General features: G+C 39.9%; 1 protein-coding gene across 3 annotated transcripts; it reads right to left on the bottom strand.

The window, feature by feature from the left end:
• Positions 1-659: 659 nt before the first annotated feature.
• Positions 660-9771, bottom strand: pitx2 (paired-like homeodomain 2). Of its 3 annotated transcripts, none has more exons than XM_086085555.1 (4): positions 9529-9771; positions 7824-7889; positions 4806-5005; positions 660-1849 (listed from the first exon to the last, which is right to left on the bottom strand). In XM_086085555.1, the coding sequence occupies exons 2-4, from the start codon at positions 7867-7869 to the stop codon at positions 1301-1303; spliced, it is 795 nt and encodes a 264-aa protein (XP_085941681.1). In that variant the 5' UTR covers positions 7870-7889; positions 9529-9771; the 3' UTR covers positions 660-1300. The 3 variants fall into 3 exon arrangements, with proteins under 3 accessions (XP_085941681.1, XP_085941682.1, XP_085941680.1); XM_086085556.1 differs by having other exon boundaries at positions 7824-7886; XM_086085554.1 differs by lacking the exons at positions 7824-7889; positions 9529-9771 and adding an exon at positions 5148-5552.
• Between the last annotated feature and the right edge of the window lie 14155 nt (positions 9772-23926).

The following is a 23926-nucleotide window of genomic DNA, read 5'->3' as shown; positions in this document are numbered from 1 at the left end:
GTCACCTTGAATTATCCTTTGTTTTAAATTTATACAACAATGCATGCATGCATGCAAATGTGCCTCTTTTTTTTTTTTAACACATATATATATATATATATATATATATATAAATAACTTCCCCCTTTTATGACTAATATGTATGCTCATTTTTTTTATTAAAACAAAAATATTAGAAGAAAAATCACGTCATGGTCGACAATCAGGGGAGAAAAAAAAAAGAGAGGTATCTTCCGTAACTTTTCTCCCCTCACCGTAGCTTGCAGCTACATGTGTTCCGGAGAAGGTGCCTCCACCCCGGCCAACTTGCCTACTCTTCGCCGAAACATCCGCGTTTGGACACTTTTGTGAGTCATGTATTTTATTTTATTTTATTTTTTACATATAGGCTACATCCAACAATGTATGCATGTAAATGTGCACTTTGGCCCCTCGCATACCTTTGCATGATTACCCACTTGAATTCCCCCGCCACTGTTGTGTGGTCTCGGGCCTCCTGTTTGTTGATTGGGAGGCAGACAGACATGTTATTCGGCATCTTAATCTGTCGATCGCATGATGTGTACTGGCGCAGCACAATTGTTGCCCCCTCTCTACAGATTAGTCAAGTGGAGTGCAGTTTCGCATGAGCAAAAAGATGATTCAATAACAAGCAAGGATGACTTTGAACAATATATTTACTTCCATTAAATAAAACACATTTTTGCTGTTGTGGGTGCATGGGGGTGGGGGGGATCCGTACCAAATATTTTACAGGAAGATTTTAATGCGTTTTTCTTCTTCTTCCTCCTCTAGGATTTCTAGTCTAAAATCGATATTCACACAGACATGAATAATAATAATCATTTAATATTATGTTAGAAACACACCACTGCGGTGCGTTTTAGTATTTACATTCCCTTTTTTTTTTGTTTGCAAGCAAAACATGATTTATTATTTATTCCCTACCACGCATGCGTTAATAAATTGAACCCCAGCTTTGGGGATGTTTGGATATATACACAACTTTTCAGACAGCAAATCGGGGAATAAAGCTTAAAAAAAAAATCAGTGGTTCAGTTTTTAGTGCCCTTTTTTGGAAGGAAAAAAACAGAATACAATAATAATAGTAGTAGTCTCATGTTCCTGTGGATGAAAAATGACCACCATAAATGCCTTTGTTGCATTTCTGTACATCCCATTTGGGGGAAATCGATGCTCAAAGTGGTGCTTTTTTTTTTTTTCCTCTCTCAAGGGTGGGCGTAGGTGTCGGGGTGGGTGGGGTGGTGTTGGAGTAGGTTTAGATGGGGGTGCGCGCGTCTCACACCGGCCTGTCCACGGCATACTGGCAAGCGCTCAGGTTCGTGGCGGGGCTCTGCACGCCGGCGTAACCGAAGCTCGAATGCTGCTTGGCTTTCAGTCTCAGGCTGGCCAGGCTGGAGTTGCAAGTGTCCCGGTAGACGTAGGGCGGCGTGGGCGGCGCGTAGGGGCAGGCCTGCGCCGCCACGGCCGAGTTGAGCGACGGCCCGCTGAGGTTGTTGAGGTTGTTGAGGCCGTTGAGGCTGGAGCCCGCCACGGCCGACGGTACCATGCCGGACGTCATGGACGAGATGGAGTTGGGCGGCGAGAACATGGCCTGCGACGACAGCGGGTTGACGTTCATGGAGTTGAAAAAGGGGAAGCTCTTGGTGGACAGCGAGGCCGACGTCAGGCCCTTGGCGGCCCAGTTGTTGTACGTGTAGCCCGGGTACATGTCGTCGTAGGGCTGCATGAGTCCGTTGAACTGCGGGCCGAAGCCGTTTTTGCACAGCTCGGCCTGCTGGTTGCGCTCCCGCTTCCTCCACTTGGCGCGGCGGTTCTTGAACCAGACCTGAGGACAAGGACAACCGGCGTTATTTGTTTATTTATTTATCTATTTATTTTACCACTCATCAAAATCGTCACAAATGGACATTTGAACAGGTTAGAAATTCTCCAACGTTTTCAGTCTCACAGCTTCCATAATTTGAATTTGGTGGATTACTTGCGTAAAGTGCACGACCATGTACCGTAACCTATAGGCCCTATTTGTAATTGTAGCGTTATCCTAACTATACCTCTAACCTTTGAACAGCAGTGTATTATTATTATTTTTTTTACCGTAATGGAGTACCTTGATCCTCAAATTTTGTGTTTAGCGCGTGCAAAATTACAGCCATTGTTTATTTGTTGTAAAAATCCTGTTTTGAAAATACACTACCGTTCAGACGTTTTCATGAAAACAAATTCCTACATTAAAAAAAAGGGTTACTCGTAGAAATGCGACCACATTTTTTTTAAACACTTTCATGATTTATAATGTTAATTGGTTTAAAAAAATGCATTTCTGCAACCCACATTTTTTAACACTATAGTCTATTTCTAATATGTGTATTGCAGGTACCAATATGCCCAATCATAGATTGTATTCAGCAGATTTCAGTATACGTAAAACTAAATTGCAAGTGCAAAATTATTTACTATTATTAATTGTATTGTTTGTTTATTAATGGAGCCTATTTCAACACGTAAAACTAGGTACTTGATGGATCCAGATTGTTTGGAGTTATAGCACCATATAGTATTTCAGTATTTCATATTTATTAACATCATATCAAGCAAAAAACACTCAAATTAATAGGCATAATATTTTTAAAAATGTATTTATTTATTTATTACAATATCTACCAAACACAAGTGGCATGATTACGGTTATGCAAGTCTAAACTTTCAAATGTTAAAATTTAAAGACGTTTAATATAAGCATTTGTAGTAATGTTTACAAAGATTTGGGTGGCATGATTAACATTGATTTTGCGCAATTTAGAACTTGGCGAATGTTCAATACAGTAGTCATATCCTGCCTTAAAAGGGTAAAAATTTAAAAAAAATTATGTGGCATATAGATGCAAATATATACATACAATTGTGTAATTTCCCCCTCGTCTTCAAAACAGTCTGTCTTGTGTAGTTTAACAATTATGACAAAACGTCAAATACTTTCAAAGGTCTTATTTAATAATGTCCGCAAAGACATCCACAGATGACATGTTAAATATATTCAAAAGTGTGGCTATTCCAACTTCTAATTGACGTCACCAATTTAATAGCTGACTTTTAATTGTCTTGCACATTTGCATGTTTGAAAATGTTTGTGCATGCCCCAAGCATGCACGCCAAAATGCTTGTCTTTATGTACTGCTTGAATGTGTTATGTTTGTCATTAAACCGACAAAACCAAATTTGAGGAATTGTAGTTTAAGGGTGCACGTGACATCTTGAACCATTTCAAGCTTGCACATGATATCTGATGACGTCATATTTCACAAATGCATTTTCTCGTCAATTCCGCTGCACATAAAGATGGAGCTTGTTATCTTGTTATTTCCCGTCTCCTGTCTCGGTCCTTATCAGTAACTTGTGTGTATTCCACGCTGACTGCCCCCCGCCCAATTTTGAAGTCTCGCGACACTGTCCCAAAATGAGCAGCTTTACACCTCTTTCACACCACACGCGCGGCATCCGTCACTGCTGTCACACGCAAGCCACGCTGCACCTCTAATTGGACCGCATATAGACAGCATATTGGGATGAATTACTGAAGGGGAAAAAAAGCTATTTATCTTCTCGTGCAGGGGGTGTAATTATATTAAATATCAAATTAAGCTGTGACTATGGGTCTCGGAGCGGCAGTGTGTTTAAACAAGTGTGTGTGCATATTTGTTTTGCAGATCATCTGAGTGGAGGACACATTATTACACTAACACTGCATGGCTGTTTTATTACCAAAACGAACATTTTTGCTGAGATTTGCACGTAAAGAAATAGACAAATTGTTTTGCAGTAAATTCAATGAATTTGCTGACCTCGAGGTAATTTTATACATTTTTAATCCGTCGCGAAGTATCAAACCAAACAATAATTTTATAGCATTGTAATATTTTGCTCTAAGGCAGGTCGATAATGTGCGCTGGAAATGGGGAAAAAAATGCATATTGTTGCACATAGTTGTTGATAATGACTTTATGCATGCGCATATCACGTGCGTGCAGAAATGTGTGTGTTTTTTAGCAGATTATACGTCTAATAAAAATGTCTCTTTTTGTGCTGTTTTCACGACTTGTTGTAAACATTTATCATTATGTTCACATTTTAATCTTCATAATGTTCTCTGAAATCTGAAATAATTTTTTCACGTGCAATTATTTTTCAAAAAGCCTCCATTTTGAAATAAATTGATTTGAAAATCACAACAGCAATATGATTATCCAACTAACACACTTATATGCATATACATGGAAAGTAAAATATCTCATATAGACCCATATTTTTGTATATGGATATACGTAAATTTTTAATCGTGCACTAAATATTTTTTTTTTAATTCATGCAGTTATGACGCAAGAAAATATCTAATTTTGTACTTTTCTGAAATGTAAGGACACGTTGCTTCATGTGCACTGATCAGAAACATATACATATATTCTTAAAATGCAAAAATCAAAAGACAAAAAAATATATTTGATCTTGCTTGACATGTTTAAAATGCAAAACGCGGTAAAAAAAAAAAAAAAAAGTCCTACTTTATACTCTTGACATTGCAGGGCTGATTTGAAATATATTTTTTAGCACGAGCAATTGTTTAAAATGTAGCTATCAGAGATAAATCGTTTTAGTTTTCTTAAAAACGTCTAATTGTACTCAATAAAGTTCTCTGCAACAGCTTTTTTTACCCTGGAATGTAACCGTCTTTTTTTTCTTTCTTTTTTAAACGTAATGGTAAATCGCTGGTCCCAGAATAGACTCACCCGAACCCTGGCCTCGGTGAGGTTGGTCCACACGGCGATCTCCTCGCGGGTGCTCATGTCCGGGTAGCGGTTGCGCTGGAAGGTGGCCTCCAGCTCCTGCAGTTGCTGGCTGGTGAAGTGAGTCCTCTGTCGCCGCTGTCGCTTCTTCTTCGACGGATCGTCGGACGAGTCATCGTTCTTGCTCTGGCTTTTCTCTTTCTCTGTACAAATAAATCAAAAACAATTCACGAATAAATATTGTTTCAGTGTGTCGTTTGCATAACAGCCAACAATGAATCCTTCATTTGCATATGTCAGACGCCTGTCTCCCGTGATTCGCCTGCCTTGCCTGTCTTGTCTTACCCACAGTTTCCGGGCTGGAAGTGTCCGACACCGCGTGCGCGTCCATGCGGTGCTTGCCTGAGTCCACGGCTCGCACCAGCGGCTGCAAACCGGTTGCCATAGCGGAGGCGAGTTTAGTCCCGGTAAATGTGTGGTGCGGGTGGTGGTTTAGATTTAAAGGATCCCTCATAGAGTTCATCGGTCGCTCCCCGAAAACCAACCCCCCCAAAAAAAATAAAAAATAAAGAAAGGGGAAAAAGGAGTGTTTAATAAATCCCAATTCCGGTATAGGGTCTCTCTCTCATGTATTTTTAAAATGCTATAGGGCTCCGGGTTTCTTTTTAGAGCGGGCCACCGTGGGGCGCTGCCATCCTAACGTCGGCGGCGGCGGGCGGCGGCTGACTAGTGGAGTGACAAGGACAGGTAGTTGATATTGGAGCCGGGGGCGCGCACGCACAAGCACGGCGCGCGAACGCAGCCCCCTCCATCTCTCTCTCTCTCTCCCTCTCTCTCTCTCTCCTGACGTCACCACCTGTAGCCCTGCCCACTCGCTACCTTGACAGGCGCGTGCTTGAGGCGTCGAAGAGAAATGGGTCCCCCCAGCAGCCAAACACCAAAACAAACAAACAAACAAACAAACAAACAAACAAACAATAAAGAAAGAAAGAAAGAAAGAAAGAAAGAAAGAAAGAAAGAAAGAAAGAAAGAAAGAAAGAAAGAAAGAAAGAAAGAAAGAAAAATACATTACCACGAGTAACTCTCTCAGGAACCGGACTCGCTTTGAAAAAGAGCCAAATCAACATTCCCTCCCTCTAAAAGTGCACCCTCGCTACACGACAACCTCAACCATCGCCTGCAAATGGATCCGGAGAGGTCCAAAGCGAGTTAGGCGTAAACAGAACCCGCTTCATGTTCGGAGGTCGACTCGGCCGAGACGCCACAGATGTTGTCCCCTGCACGCACGCGTAAAAAACAAACAAAAAAAAAACTGCTGGTTGGGGCCGTTGCTGGCGACGCAATCAGCAAGATTTGGGCTGTGAATCAGGCAGGTAATGAGACTGAACCGAATATCAGTACTGCCGATTGACTTGTCTCGGCGGGAGGGACGTTACGGGGTTGTTTTCACTCATGTGGGTATGGAATCATTGGTGGTTTTCTGAAGTTAATCGAAAATTGACTTTTTGCCTAGGAAGTTCTGCATTGCTAAGCAAAATCGTGTAATCTAGGGCACAGGTATGAAACTCAAGACCTGGGGGCCAGATCTGGTCCGCTAAAGCAAATCGTGCACGTGGACCTCAAGTTTCTTGGTAAAAGGATCAAAATTGCAAATGCTAAGACATTGCAAGCTTTTTATTTGTTACTGAATCCCTTGTTAAAATGAATGGATACAATATTCCATGATCTCTGAACTCAAAATGACCCATATAGCAATTTGTTGATATTTAGTAATATAACGCTGAGATTATGCATACACTTTCACATGCAGTCATGAAGGAAAGGGTTCGTCAAAAATAATTTTGACACCCACCTTGGCCCAAAATATGAATTTTGGATACTGTTTATTAAGTATTATAGTTAGTATATATATATATATATATATGCATTTCATATTTTGGTCTATGCAAATTAAATTTCCATTAACAATTAAGTTTATCCTTCCATTCACTTGCAGCCTTGTCCTGACGAGTCGTCCAATTAAGTTGCATGCTAAAGCGACGCTATTATTAATCGTCCAAATAATACTATTAGTCTTTTTCTGTTTTATTTTCACGTTGAAGTGGATTATGTCTTCATCTGTGGACGCTTCCTCATCCCGTCATATACATGGGCCATTAATTAACAATTCAGTCAATAGCCTATTGCAGAGAGTAGGGGTGCAAGGGGTTCGACGACGACAAGCCTTTTTAGGCAGGATTACGGACACATCACATTCCTCCATTAGCGTATTCCTGCTCACGAATGTCTTTCATTATACATGTGCCTTTTCCCCAGAGTGGAGAGCGCAACGAGAGCCGCATACATTACACGCACTGTTTTGGATGCGCACACACTGCTTGTCACGTTCTATTAGTCCTAATCAATCGTCATTAAGAATATGCGTGACACACGCCTCGGGTCAAATGCTGAAAAAGTTGCATATTCATATAGAGGAATGAGTTACAATTATTATGTGTAATTTCAAACAATCGTGTCAATTTGACATTATTAGTAGATAATTCGAAGGATTGTGTTGTGTCTTTTGCGATTCAAACAGAGTAGTTATAAAATAGGCCACCTTTGTTGCTCATTATAAAGACCTTTGAAAGCACTCGCCGGTGGTGCTACTGATTCACAATTAGCCACCAGGTGTCGCTATAACACAAGGAATAGCCAGGCGATCACGTCTGGAGGAGATATGCAGTACAAGTAGGTTCCTTCACTCGCGTGTGAAATCAGGCGACAAATTCCAGCGCTGCACAATATTTTACATCCTTACATATTTTTGTTGAAAAAAATAATTTCAATTATGTATACATGACGGTTTTGTGTTTAACGTCGCAGCCTATATAACATGTCTGAGTAAAGGCTGCACCATTTAACATGTTCAAATAGTAATTTTCTAATAAACTGTCAATTTTAAATGATTTTGTGTAAACCGTGCAAACAATAAAAAATAAAAATAATATTTATGTTGCTTCTCGTGCATTGATATTTTACCTATTTGTGTGCAGGTGGTGGCCAGCTTCCGGCAGTGGGACTCCATGATGACGAAGGAAATATCTTCTGTGCATTGGGGGAAAAACAAAAATAAAATAAAAATGAGTGAAAGTAAACAGGTAAACGTAAAAATGTAAAAAAAATTACAGATTTATAAATTTCATGTTTTGGAATTGCGTGCGTAATGCAGGCTAAGACATCGTATATGTAAACAGTTGAAATCAATTAAAAAATATATATAAAAAATAATTCAATATTTTGGTTTTCTAATCACGTTTCCCCCCCGAATGTTTTCACGTATTTCAATCACAGGCAAAAAGGTGTTATTTACTCGTCCTGTGTACAGTATGTCGCGCGTGCGCGTGACGCAGCCCGCTAAAACCTCCCGGATTAAGACTCTTGATTGAGATGTCAGTCTGTGGGCGTGCGAGCATATACAAAATTCATTATAGGACGCCAACACAGATGGGCTTTTATTAGAATGTTTGCTTATGATAATGCAAATTTGCATGTCAGCGGGCGCCATTTTCTCCTCATCCTGCTGTTAGTCTTCTCTGAGATACAAATAAATATTGAACACAACCTTTTTTTCAGCACGTCTTCAACGTCTGATAGGAGGAAGGTTATATCGTAACTTCCTATTTCAAAAATGGTATTGGACTATTTGGTAATGTTATTCCTCCACTCAGACTACAACTTAAAAAAGTCATGTTAATAAAAGTATGAAAATTGCCCTATTCTGTAATTAGCAAATAGATTTTTACCTTTGGTCGCATACCAATAATCATATCGTTAACAACGATATTATATATCAATTCATACATCCATCTGTCGTTTCTAATTTGACGTAGGAGGAGGGAGTGGGGGTCATGGCACCAGGCCCGGTGTAGACAGAAAGCCGGCCTTTTCACACGCGGGACGTGAACGCATCTTGCATATATATTTTTTAAGCGCATGCATTTGATTATTTGGATTATGTAATTATTACATTAGGGTTGCTAATTGTGTTATTTTTTCTGTAAAGAAAGTGATTTGTAGCTTCGCGTTGACGCTAAATTCTTAACGAGCAGAATATGAATTTAATTGGCATTTCTTATTTTTTGACACATTTTATCCTCATTTGAAATGATTTTTTTTTGTATTTGCCATCATTTTCATTATACAACTCTGCCTTCTTATCATGTGGTCTTATTCATTATGATCATCAATTAATACAGACCCTCAATTCGCAATTGACTCCCTTTAAGAAAGGAACCCATCATTTTAACAATACACAACATAATTTAAGACAAACTTGGATTTCTCATTGCGTCATTTATAATAATTTTATTTATTTATTCAGCCATGACCACACATGACACATAACGTGTATTTGATTTTATTTAACTCCTTAAAAATATGTGGACGCATAGACCCTATATCAAAATACGTCATCATTATTATCATTAAAGGCAAACTTTGCACCCGTCATTATGTCCTTTAAGCGAATTCGTACAATTGACTCAAAAACAGATTTACTTTCTTCTACTCCATTTTGAAACGGCTAACAACCTACTTGCCATTATTGTCATTATTCAAGACAGAGTCATGACAGCATGTGTGCGCATTTACGGGTGCAACTGACTCATGGAACCATATTCACTTTCATTTAACTGACTTAAAAAGATAAAATGAATTAATGACAGAAGTAAGCACATCCTCTTACCACGCGTGGACGTCTCTCGTTAAGTGCGTGATGAGATAAATTCCACCGTGCAAAAGACACATACAGGCGCGCAACTTGAACGTCCTCTATAGTCGCCGGCGATATTTTTTTTTATCCCCAAAATGAAGAAAATAAAAGTGTCAACTTCATCAGAAATAAAATCGTCATGCAGCTGCAAGTCCACGCAGTCTTTCCGCTGCTCTTCTTCTCCTCTTCTGCACGCCTCAACTTTTTTTTCCGCTCTGAAAGACGCTCCGGCTTCTCCCCTCCACCCCTCTGCCCCACGTCTCGCTTTTCCTGCGTGCGCGCGCGCGCGCCTGGAAAAGGGGTGTGCTAGTGCACACGCACGCTGCTATATCGCATGGGCGGCACAAGGAGAGCCCGAATAACAACTAAATCAGCCCCACTGCGATTAAATTAAACACATTAGAGGGCCATTTTCCTCACTCATATTTACACGCGGAGCTAGTCGTACAATTCTCCCATATTTCATATGTTAAATCAGGCGTGCAGCAGACCGGATGTGCAACCCCCCCTCAAATCTAATCCCCTTTTTACATTTTTAGTCATACTCCCTATTAAAGTGGTAATTAACGCCCAAATGCACGTGGGAATTACCCGTGCACACACACGACCAACACACCCGCACTGAGGCGCGCGCGAGCACGCACGCACGCACGCACTCTGTTTTCCTATGCTATTTGGAAAGCAAACATATTATTTAATTGCCCAGTAAAGGTCACGTCATTTTGTTGTGATAAATGCGCATGCGTCAACTTGCCAGACGGATTGGAGTGACAAATAACTTGGTCGTACATAAATCCTGCATGGACATACAAAACGATACCATTTTGAATTCGATTCATAAAAATGAATAAATAAGTGAATAAATAAAAAATGATCAAATAAAAATAAAGTATATTCAGGAGAAACGAAGAGGCCTTAAAAATTGTGGTTATATTTCAATTGATCAATTACTAGTTCTTCCAAGGAAAACATAGCTTTAGGCGCTAACTAGCTAGATAGCTACACACAGGAGCCATGCTAGGATTTAAAGTTGCTAAAATGCAATTTGACTGTTTTCTACCTTTCAGCACAATTGAATTCCCATATTTATGGAAGTGTGACCAAACAATCAAATGTGAGAAAGGTAATTTAAATACGTAGCCAGAGAATAAGAGTTATTGTTTTATTTTATTTGTTTTATTTTTATTTATTGTTTTTAATTGTAACCTACATTCTAAGTGGAGAAATTCACTCTTTTTAATTCAGCGTCACCTCTACATAGCCTACACATTAACAGAATGCATTTTTCTTGGAGTAAAGCAGTGACTAAAACTCACAAAACTTATTTGGGGGACTTTTATTTGAAATTCAACGCACAGCATGTTAAACACATGAACGTAGTAACTTGACAGTTGTAAATACTAAATACTAAATTCCTTCTTTGCTCCTAGCTCTCATGTGTCCCATACACAGCAAAAAACAGTCCTTCGAATGTATCACTTGAACATGTTGGTGCACATGATCAAGTAACATCTTGAGTCAAACCCAAAATGTTCTTTACAATAATACCTTCTATGCACGCCCACTCGTCTAAACACATCATTCCTATTAATATCGCGTTTGTGGATTATGAATTAAGAAGACAAATTCACCTGTCAGGGGGCAGCCATTTTGCCACTTCCTGTCTACTGAACATGACATCAGGTAACGAGCAATCACGGCTCACTTGTTTTCTGAGACTGGTCATGTGGTGTTTACAAGCTGAGTCATGATTGGTCGTTACCTGAGCCCTGAGCAACTGTGATGCTATTTTCAGTTGACAGCAAGTGGCAAAATGTCCGCCGTCAGATATGCATACAAATGGGTGCATTTTACTTATGTTTAAAACATGCAATATTAATCAGAATGCCGTGTTTAGACTTGTGGGGCTGCATAAAATGTTGAGTCGCGCCGGGAGTGACGTCATGCAGCCGACTAATTTGAAGTGATGTCATGCAGCCGACAAATTCGGCCGTCGGAGGACACAGCCTTGTGAATTTGAACATAGGCATTGACTATATGTCACTGGAAGGCAGGTAGGAGGAATTGGGAGGGAAAAAAACCGTTTTTTTTTTAGCTTGTTTAAAAAGGACATAACTGTCAAAATTCAAGGCTGCCTGGATTCAGTTTAGGGGTGAACAAAAACCCCTAAAAGTCCTAGTTTTAATGATTTTTTCTGAGTTTTCGTTTTCTTTTCTAGTGATGTGTATTTATAAAATTGACTTGTTTTCAGTTGTTGGGTGGGTTGGAGTGCAGGGGGTGGGTGTCTTGCTCAAGGGAACCTTGACAACAATTTAGGTAGTCACTGACGCACACACATGAAGGGTGGTGATGCTCCTCTAATGTTGTGTTTCTATAAGAAGGCGTCGGCGAAGGTTATGTGTCAAGGGTGTGTTGGTTCTCACGCACAAAAAGGTGCAAAGCGCCTCCAGTTGAGAGGAGGCCCGGCGGCGGCGGCTGCCAAATCTTCCGCCTCAGGGGCTGCAGCGGGAGAAAAGAAGAAAAAAAGCGGCGCCTCGCTCCCGCTTTTCATTTCGAGCGCCTTATCGATCGTCTGTTGTCATCCGCGGCGACGGCGAAGGACACTTGAAAGCACCGCTGATGTGAGAAAGAAGCGGGGGTGACCCGCTCCCCGCCGGCGACCTCTCCTGACTCTTAACGAGAGGCCGGGCCCGTTGGAGGTGTCGACTTTTAAAAACATGCTTTCATTTTTCTTGGCTGTCGGTGGCGCTACGGGACCGAGCAGCAGGAAGATGCAAGAGGAGACTTCAAGGGTTTATTTCTATTGTGCAAGGCGGTGGTTATCATAGATAACGGGCAAGAGGAGTGGATCCATTGATTATATAATAGTTTTACATGTGTGACTAAACAGGCCCATTTGACTGAATTATTTGCATGCATTTGGTTTATTTCTAATGTGCAAGGTGGATAACTGTCGAGAGGAGTGCTTGCATTGATAATATGATAGCATGAGTTTCATGCATGACTGAGTGTAACTTTATTTGACAAAATTACTTGTAATTGCTCTGTTTATTTCTATTGTGCAAGGTGGTGGTTATCAATAACTACCAATAGAAGCGGCCACATTAATTTTATGATATATTTTTGTGTGTGACTGAACAGGCCCTTTTTTGATTGCATTATGTCTAGAAGTCTGGTTTATTTCTATTGTGCAAGATGCTGTTTATCATGAATCACTGCTGAAAGGAGTGTTCATATTCATTATACGATAGTACATTTTTCATGAGCCCTTTATGACCAAAGTATTTTGAGTTGTTCTCTTTATTTCTATTGTGCAAGGTGGTGGTTATCATGAATCATTGGCAAAACGAATGGTCACATGATAGTAAGTTTTTGTGTGTGACAGAACAGGCCCTTTTTGATTGCATTATTCCGTTATTTTGAGTCCTTTGGTTTATTTCTATTGTGCAAGATGGTTTTTTTATTGTTAAAAAAAAAAACTGGCAAGAGAAGCTATTGAATTAATCATGACAATGGGCATTGTGCGCCTGTGCTGTCAACTTTTTCTCTTCACTCTGAATGATTTATATTGTGCAAGGTGGCAATGGCATTGAATAACGGATGAGAAACTAAATTACACAAATTATGATACATACAGTTTGCCTTACACGACTGAGACATTTTTCTTCCCAAATCAATGAGATTTAGAATTGCTGGTTGTGTTTATTTCCACTGTGCAAGTTGGCGGTTGTAGTAAACAACTGGTAAGTGGTTGAAGCGCAGTTGTCATGAGCCATGGCCCAGTGTGAGTTGGCACTAAACACTCCATATTTTCTTCCTCTATTACCTCTTGTAGCTGTAAAGTCCACGTGTCGGCATAGTGTACATACTTCCAGCCAAATCGCACCGCTTGTTGTGAAATTAATCCCCGTGTCCCCTCCGTAGAGCTTTAAAGGCAGTCGATTGTTTGACACCACGGCACCAGGAATCCATTACGCTTCGCTCGAATCAGAAACAAATACGTCTAACCGGCCATGCACGACACGCTATCGTCGTCGCCCTCGTGCAGATTTCATTTTTCAGGGGTGTTTTTTAAATTTGTTTTGGCCTCAAACCACATGTGACAAACCCAAGTGGTTCTGTGTGTGACTGTGAGGACATCTTGTAGCATTCGGAGATAAAAAAAAACACACTCACACCACAAATCAGCTGATGTGCTGCTCATGTGTGGGGAAAATAGTTTTAGCTTTAGCTTTAGTTTGGAGCCGTATTTGGTCAAGTAAGGGCTGTTATGGTCATGAGTTGTTGTTGGAGTCAAGTAGCCATTTAGCTGAATGTATTTATTTATTTTTGTGTTCATATATGTAATGGAACATTTGTATAGTTGATTTATTGTTAATAGCAAAAAACAATAATAATAAAAAAAATTGTGAGACCAGGTTTTTAAATAAAAAAATGGCTTCATCAATTAAAATAATTACAAATAGTAACATTCACAATTGGTCATTACATTATCAAAATATATTTTTCATAAAACACAAAAATAGTCATAAAATAATCAATTACAAATATATTAGCAAACTGTTAAAATTTTTGAAATTAATAAGCATAAAAATGTGCATTTTAAGTTATTGGTTACTTGATTCATTGTAAATAAAATGACAAATTCATAAAATAAAATAATAATAAAATATATACTTTAACATTGTAACATTTTATGTAACCCTAACCCTAACCCACATAATTGGTTAATACATTCTAGTTTAATTCATCATAGACAATAGAATTAGAAAATGGTAAAGGCAAATACTTTATTAGTAAAGTTACTATTGCTTTTTAAAATTGTTTTTTTATTTATCACACTAATTACCTGGTTAATTTATTTATTTAAAAAAAAGGAATATTAGTAATTTAAACAATTTTACATGTACATTTGACTGTTTGATTTATTTATTAAGTCTTTTGTTAATTAAAATCAATATTACAATAAAAATGAGAACACATTATTTTATTAGTCACATGAAGTAATTTACATGTTTTATTCATTGCGATCACTAATTAAATGATTAATTAAGTTATTGTAATTAATATGTCTTTGAGTATGTAAAATACAAATATATAAGTTCAGTAATTATAAGTAATGCAATTTAAAAAACGAAATAAAAATACAAATTAAATAATAATTTTACTATTATTCTATGTATATTTTACAGCCACATTCAATCTAATATCTGAATGTCTTGGCTCATCTGTCCATTTTAAAAGTCAGGTTGTACACAAAAGTTTGTCCATCCTGAATTTGGCGTCAAAAACAGGAAATACCAGCATCCTGCACGCTTTCCAATTGGTCGCATCCGGCACGCCTTCCAATCAATTTGTCAAGTATCACTCCGGGAAGGTAATTAGCCGGGGCGAAGCCTCCTGTAAATTAAGCAAATTAAAAGGGTGTTCTCTTTGATAGCCCTCCAGCTCGTTGAGCGGCTTTACGGCTCATCCCGCTCGCTCCCGCCTGTCGCCGCATCCAAAGGGTGGGGGTGCGAGCAGGGGAGCTGCAGTAGCCTAGCGCTAGCTGGCGGTCCACAGGATGCTATTACGCCAAAGGAGTGCTGCTGTGTCTTCTGTCTCCAGGAAAAACGCTCAGATGATGTCATTGTGGCTTTGGTGGCTGTCATATTAGCGCAGGAGGCCTTGAAATGACACCTGTGTTTAGGTGAACAACTGCTGACGTGACAAGGATATTTTTTACTCTACATTATTTCTACACTCTAAAAACAGTTGGGTCAAAAGTAACCCAATTATGGGTAAAAAATGGACCGATTCACTTTATGGGTAAATTTGACCCAACTTTCTGGGTTGTTTTATACAAAATGACCCCATTTTTGACCCAAGTCAAGGATCTGACCAATTTCTATGAGTTGTTTTAAACAAAAATAAAATAAAAATCTTGACTAAAAATTAGATCCAAGTAGAGGATGGGTCAATTTTTGAACCATAGTTGGGTTATTTTTGACCCAACTGTTTTTAGAGTGTAGTTGCTCTGTTTATTTGTATTGTGCAAGGGTGCTGGTTGTCATAAATAACTGGTGAGAGGAGTCGGTGCAGGATTCTCACTCCCACTATTGCAGGCCTAACAGATGCTGGATAAACTTTCAGAGTACGGTATTCATCATTATATTAAATCTAATATTTGTAAGAGCTGTGTTGATAGCCATGCAAATGCAATTGTTATGTGTGATTGAACTTGGATTAAATTTTTTAAGCAAAAAGTTTTGTAGAAGTTCTGTTTATTCCTATTGATCAATTGCTCAAGAGCGGTGGTTATTGTAAATAGATGCCATGGAATTGCACTCAGGCCTGAGTGTTTACGCGAACAGCTGCTGTCACGGCACGACAAGACGTTAAATTAAACACCTAACTGCGAGTCAGTACGGCATTCATTAAGCCTCACTAGCCGGTGCATGCATAAACACACGGGTCCTTGGCCTTAATCACAGGTGCAAGCAGGGCCGGTAAATTGCCCGGGCAGGCGTCTGATCAATTATGGGAGAAAAAAAAAATCAATAGCAAGCTGCCACTAACCAGCCTGAGGGCGACGCGGCCAAGAATGAAATTGGTGTGATAAAATGACTATGATGCCTCGCGGCCCCTGTCGATAACATGTAAAACAGGACAGCTAACACGCTAACGCTCCTGTCAGTGGACTTGAGGTGGGCCCGAAAGGTCACCAGGCGGGAATGGGCTTAGTGCTTAATTGGTCTGCTTTGGCAGACGAGAACACATATGCGGAAGGCCAATCAGGCGCATGAAATTTGTAGCAATAAAAGATGCTGAATTAGACAAGAAATGGTAGCATCTTTAAACAATGGGTATGAAATTAATGGTGATTTGTAATTTATTATTATATATAAAAATGTAAAAACACAATAACTCGCTTCCATTGTGGCAACATCACCTGCCAAACTTTACCTCTGATTTACAATTCAACAATATACCCTTTATCAATTTCAACTATTTTCACGCCCCAACCTCACTTTAAACATTTCTGCCTTGGTGGAGGTTCTACATCCTCACTGTGCTCAATTGTCAGTTTTCCGGCACATCTCATCCAGATGTGCTCAGCCGAGAGCGCTAATCTAAACATGTCTTGAGATTAGCTGCTTCAAAGTAGAAGACATGTTGATGCTGTCGGCCGCTAATGTTTGTTTTGGCTCGGATATCCTGATTGGATGAAGCCATTTTGTGTCAAATGTCGGCCCAAATCTGCAGGATTCTTGCTCTAACGGAAAAACAAACAGTGAAAGTGTTGTGTCAAATCAAATCATATTCAAAATTGTTAGGATTATTGAACTGCAGTGAATGAGCAGAAAGTGTTAAGGTACTTAAAGTACACTGAATTAATTACAAATTAAAACAAAAGAAAGAAAGAAAGAAAGCACTATACACGTGAAAGTGTAAAAAAAAAAAGGTCGGAAATGATCCTTTGGTCATTCCTACAGCAGCCATTTTGTGTCAAAAGAAAAAAAAAACTCCCAATCTAAGCAGGACTTTTAAAATAAAACAAGACATGTAAAAATAAATACATGAATAATAATAAACATATAAAGGAGACAAGCCGGTGTTGTGCACATCACCTGCCGGGGGTCCGGTGAGAGAGCGAAGATGGTGGGTGGGATGCAACACGCCTAATCCCAAATTAGGATGCGAGGCTCGTGTCGCGCATTGTGATCAGTTCCACTCTTTCACGCTCATCCCTTCTTTTCATGGAGCCGCCTCACATGGCTGCACTGCACCTGAACGCACCACAGCACAATCAACCTCCCCACGCTGGACTTTGTGCTGACAAATACAGAATAAGATGGGCATAACTGGGCTGCTCTTGAATGCATCACAGTAGAAATCTGAGTGGTTCTGCAATTGAACGTCACACCTGGATTGCACTTGCATGCACCAAATCCCAAAGTCCACACTTTGGAAAGTACCTGAATGCACCACAGCAAGACCACATGCTGAACTGCGCCAAAATTTAAAATAGAATCCCTCCAAGATTATCTCCACCTGAATGCACCATGGCCGGAACCCCATGCTGGATTTGACCTCAGTTAAAGTTACATCACTTGAATGCACCACTGGGCCCAATTGACCTGAATATAGCACAGTAGAAATCAAAGATGGTTTCACCTTAGTAAAAGTCTTTGGTCTGGACTCCAATGCAACACAACCGGAAATCTACTTCCAACTGTACCTGAATGCACCATAGACAAAGCCATAGTGGACTGCACGTGAATCCACCCACAGCTGGACTGCACTTGAATGCAACATGACCAAATTCCAACAATAAGTTGTACCTGAATGGACCACAATTGAACACCCTAATAAACTGCGTCTTAATATGTTACAGTAAAGTTATTACGGGAGCGCACTTAAACGCATCACAGTAGAAATCAAAGCTGACTGCACCTGAACACACCACTACAGCACAAAGGCTGTGCGTATTCAGCATCCACTTGTTCCCATCAGAATAATTAATTTGATCAAGCATGGACAAGACCTTTATATATATTTTTTTAATGAAAAAGCAGTGTTGAATAATGTCACACGCGGACCTGAACAACCCTTTGGCCTTTCACTCCAATCTGCACTTCAGATTCACTAATCCATTTGCTGGCATACATCACAGGAAAGGTGATAAAGTGTGTGTGTGTGCTGCATTCAGTGGGGTGTGTGTGTATGTGATCTGGGGGGTGTCTAATCCAGTCCCAGTGTGAAACTGTTGACATTTGTGGCCCCCCTCCCCCTCCTTCATTATGTGACTGGGGCTGTTTTGCGCTGGATTAGCCACAAATCTCCCGTGCAGCGCATTCAGCATGCCACTAGTAGTTTAACTTCATTAATAATGGATGAAGAGATTGTAATCCAGGAGTAAGAGAGCACAAAAGGAGACGGAGGGCCATCTTTCTTCTTCTTTTTTTTTGGGTACATCTTAAAGTCAATACTGTGCTGCAACTGCTATGTAAGTATTCCAACAATTATGATTGTTTTGGGTGGGGGGATAGAAGGTGTGGTGGTTTTAATATCACGCATTGATTGTATTTACTCATTGCAGACTATTATAGGACATGGGCCGGCCTTACGAAAGGATAAACAGGATTAAATATGTACATATTATACATATTTACTTGCTGCCTTTCCTCGCCACCTTTTTTTTTTTGGGGGGGGGGGGGGTAATTTTCACCGACGGCGTAGAGATCTGTGCTCAGTCGGTGTGAAGCCACATTAAGCCTTTTGGAAAATGTATGCAGTTTAGCTCGGGGACGCAGTGTTAAAAAAAAAACAGTATGAAAATGGAATTCACAAAAACAACTTTCTTGTGCTGATCCAAAGCTAATAATTCATGAAAGTTGTCACAGACAGTGGCACGAGAGATAACGCAAAATCTAACTCAACAGGCTTCTAGAACTTGTAGAGAAAAGAGATTGTCATAGAGTGTAAGAAATGTTTGAAAGTTGACAGAAAACGAGTTGAAAAAAGTCAAGGACTGACAGGTGCTGGTGACAAGGGACAACTATCGACTTGACTGTAGCGATCTTGTGATGCATATCACTCAAAATCAAAAGGATTCTTGACCTTGTAAACTTGTAGAAAAGAGTCCCTTAAAGTTTGAAAAACAGATACATTTGCACAAAGTTTAAGAAACGTGGGAAAGCTCACAGTAAAAAACAGAGGTGTGGTGTAAGTAGGGCTGGACTGGCCATCTGGCATTCAGGGCAGATGCCCGGTGGGCCGGTGTCTTATGAAACCAATGTGGTGATATTCAATTATTATTTTCCTCCATTTTACCCATAGAGACCACCCCGCAATTTAGAGGGAGCAGCCGATGAATCAGTTTACAATATAGAGAGCAAACTGAACCGATCAACATGGTAGCCAAGGGTGATCAGGAAACGGGCTGGGCGGTCGGGGGAAAATGCCAGGACCGATTATTTGTGCCAGTCCAGCCCTGGGTGTGAGGTTAGTGTTGGTGACGCCTACTCGCTGTTTGGCACCTGCAGAATCACCTATTTGACACTTTTCCGTTTTTATTTTCGGCCTCTCTCCCATGTGAATAAATGGGGACCACTGTAATCAGATAAGGTGGCAAAGAGTGGATGGAATGTGGGATGAAAATAGTCACCTAGCGATGCTAGCGACAAAGAACGAGTATTGATTTTTTTCTCAAACATTTGTGTCATATATCAATCAAAATCTATAGAATGATTTACCTTGTGAGCGTGTCAAAATTCAAAGAACATTCTCGTTCTTTTCTTTTCTTGGAAAGTTAAAAAAATATAACACCTGAAGAAAGAAGAAAGGAGAAATTGGATTACCATGTCTCTTCTGACAGTCTGCACCAAAAAGTCTCAAGGACCTACGCTCGTAAAGGAAATCTGCCATTTTGGTGAGAGCAAGCAAGATGACTCTTTGTAAAAATAGATCACAGTTTTTTACATGGACAAAAACAGGATGCATGAAAAAGTCCCATGGCCATTAATTGAATGGGAAGTTGGACTTTCACGCTGTTCTAGCGACGATTGTTTGGTACCACATTACTGTGTGTTGAATGTCGCCCACTTGGTATCCATTGCAGCCTGGTCATTCTGGAAGGGGATTCCCTCCATCTGTGGTCTCTCTCAAGGTTTCTTCTTTTTCCCCATTTGCTGTTTTTGAGTTTTTTCTTGCCCTGTTTAGATTGTTAGATGTCGTTTTTCTCAACTGTGGATCTGTGAAGCCCTTTGAGACTATTTTGTGATTTAGGGCGATATAAATACACCTGACTTGACTTGAAGTTGGCCATTTTGGTTTAAAGTAGCCATTTTGGGTGAATTCTCCTACTTTTGATGAGCTCCTATTAGGGAACTTGCCCAAATGAGCTCTCATCGGAAGGTGTACTAGACACTAAAAGTCACAAGACACTAGCTTGTATTATCACTGCTATTTTTATACTCATCAAAAATATGAATGCAACACTTCTCTTTTTGCTCCCATTTTTTTTACTAGATGAACACTTAGACCTAAAACTTCTTCCACATACACAATATCACCATTTCTCTCAAATATTGTTCACAAACCGGTCTAAATCTGTGATAGTGATCACTTCTCCTTTGCTAAAGTAATCCATCCCACCTCACAGGTGTACCAAATCAAGACGATGATTAGCACTAGCACTACTAGAATTTTAAAACAACTAGATCTCCCAGAGCAGTCATTTTGACGGCTTGCTCTCTCGCACTCACGTAATCGCCTAATATGGGTATTACTTGCTGTTTTGAGTCGCTAATAAAGCCCCTCTCTTGCTTTTCTGTGGAAAACGGGTGTAATAACGGGTGTAATAATTTCGATTATGACTCCATCTATGCAAACAGAGTAACAACAAATCCAATTTTTAGAACTGTCAAAATGACGGCTATGGGAGATCGAGTGTTAGACACCATGATTAGTGCACAGGTGTGCCTTAGACTGCTCACAATAAAAGGCTACTCTGAAAGGTGCAGTTTTAGACCCGCCCACACACAATAAAACAAAACTGCAACTAAGGCACAACTGTGCACTAATCAGGGTGTCTAATCAGCATCTTGGCACACCTGTGAGGTGGGATGGATTATCTCGGCAAAGGAGAAGTGCTCGCTATCGCATATTTTGACTGGTTTGTGAACAATATTTGAGAGCAATGTTGATATTGTGCATGTGGAAGAAGTTTTAGATCTTTGAGTTCATCTCGTAAAAAATGGGAGCAAAAAGAAAAGTGTTGTGTTTATATTTTTGTTGAGAGTTTATTAGGCCACAAAAAAATAACAGGAGAGTTAATAAAGCCATTAAAAAAAGGGAAAAAATACCCAGTGGGGACGCTAACTTTGCCATTGGAGAGACGTTTCCATGGCGTCTGCTTTTCACGCGAGCACAAAGTTTGACTAGAAAGTGACATCTGGACGCTGCTGCTGCCGCCGGACGTCTGTGCAGCCTTGCGTGTCGCTTTGGACTGGAGGCCTCAGCCAAGGCCGCATTCCCGCCGCTCTCTAATGTTTCAATTAATCGCACCGCTGTCACGAACGCCGCTCAGCTAACAGGAAACTCTTGGAAAGCCTGCCGCTTGTTGATTGACGTAATTAGAATCGCTAAAAGATTTTTTGTTCCCTCCGCCCTCCCGAAGTTCTCCAACCTTCTTGTATCATGAAACAGGAATGGGATCGTTTATAGTTGGAGGGAGTGAAAAGCAAGCAGGAGTGGAACCCGAAGCTCTTTTTCATAACGTGAGTGATAATGCCTAACGTGATGGATCATCACCGCGGGTCCCTGGTGGCGCGCATGACTTCATTTTGCATGCCTGGCGGGAAATATCAGCACGTTAGTCATGTGTTCAGTCGTCATCAATATGGCACGTGCGCAACTTTGATTATGTGCGCATTCCACGTTTGTGAGAATCACCTGTTGGCGACCGCGCTTGCATCTTGACGCAATTATTGGAAATGAACGCCGTATGCGATTTTTTATTTGTAGATTTAACCATCAACAGTTTTCACGAGCCTGTTGGTGGAGTCAGAATAATAATGTCACGCAGTACAGTGGAACTCAACTGTCACCGTAATAAATCTTTTTATTAGGCAATGTCATACAAGCGGCAACGATGCAATTTAACGTCACCCATCAAGCTAAGATACCTGCTTCTGATCGGGGATCATTTGGCAAACTAGTTAGGAGTTCAACAAACTGAGAGCCATGGAATTCCAAACCTAAATGTCCGACTTATTTTTGGATAGTGGACCATGAGAATTTTTTGTGTGTCTTGTTAATTGACATGTCCGCACAATTTCTTGTCAATTAGTGAAGCCACTGTTATAAGGAAGATACCCCCCCTCCCTTTTTTTTTCTTTTCTAAGCTTTTGTCTTTGAAGGACCCCTGGAAATAATCCTAAAACCGTCACTTCAAAACAAAATGTTTTTGGATTTTGGATTCTTGTGTCTACTTTTGATGTCAATGCCAACCAAATGTCATGTCTAAGTGAAACTGATTTGGTGAAGTTTGCCACCTGAAACCAAAATGGCAGACTTCCTGTGTGTTTTCAGTCATGGCTTCTTGAGACTTTTTATATAGGTCTACTCATGATGCACAAGCCTACCAAATTTCATGTTGCTAAGTGAAACTGGCTTCACATCACAATCATGGCACCCAAAGTATGATTTTCCTGTGCAGGATGCAGTAAAACATTTCTATAGCAGGCTTGAGCACCGCATGTGATGATTGATTGAACGTGTTCCACTGGCCAGCGAGACATAAATTGAGCAGTTCACAGGTTGGACGAGTGCAGATCCTCTCGTATGTTTAGGGCTTGGCCCTCGTGGACCGGCTAACCCCCTTCTAGCAGCTCATACTTATAAAAGGTCCGGCGTCACTACAGCCGCACCGGAGGGGCAGTTGAAATATCGGCGGGTCAGCCCGTATTAACAGGACCAAGGCTTTGCCACCAATCCCACTCAACTTCCGAGGATCTTTTTTTTGGGGGGGGGGGGGGGTGGTGCAGGGGACCAATCGATCAACTGCTGACTCCGTAACTGGTTGATGGCAACAGTCAACAAATACAACACAAGAAACAAAGGCATATCGTCACTTGGCACTTTGGGCAGGGATTCTTTTTTTCCTGAAAAAAAGGCTTGTTTTTTTGACATAAATTGCATATATTGTTGAGATTTTTAAAATATAATTTAGAAGAAAATTTATGTTTACGGGAATAGCCCCACTTAAAATCTTTTATTTATTTATTATTTTGTATTTTTTTATTTTTTTTGTTATTACCATGATTTACCATGATTTTCAAAACTGGTTCAATTTCCCCCCACAAACAACTTGAAGCTTTTTAATCTTGAAAAATGAGGCCGTTCAACCTTTATAGTTTCATTTTAAAAATGGACACTTGTAAGATTTATTTTTGTAAGATTTTGAAAGTTACTTCATTTCTCGTAAGATTAAGACATTTTACGATCAATACGGCTCATCTAGGAAGAAACTGTTTAAATAGATGATAGATGGATAGAAAGATAAATACAGGAGACAAATATTGTAGATGGATGGATGGATAGATAGATACTTCATCCTGTGAGGGATTTTTTTGTCATTAAAAAAGTTTTCTCAAAAAATATGACTTATTGTAGAATATTAAGACTTTAATATAATATTACTGACCTAATTTTTTGTATATCAAGAAATACAACTTCATTATCATCATTTGTTTAAATAATATGAGAAAATTAGGAATTTTTATCAAGGAAAATATTTAAATATACTGCAAATTAATGAATAAGACGCAACTGTCATTTTTTAAAAGCTGATTTATTTGCGTGATATTCTGAATTTATTTCGAGA

The sequence above is a fragment of the Leptonotus elevatus genome, chromosome 9 (genome assembly GCF_054856555.1).
Source record: "Leptonotus elevatus isolate MCC_2025b chromosome 9, RoL_Lele_1.0, whole genome shotgun sequence".
Taxonomy (NCBI): domain Eukaryota; kingdom Metazoa; phylum Chordata; class Actinopteri; order Syngnathiformes; family Syngnathidae; genus Leptonotus; species Leptonotus elevatus.
This window is presented reverse-complemented; position numbering and strand designations above follow the sequence as displayed.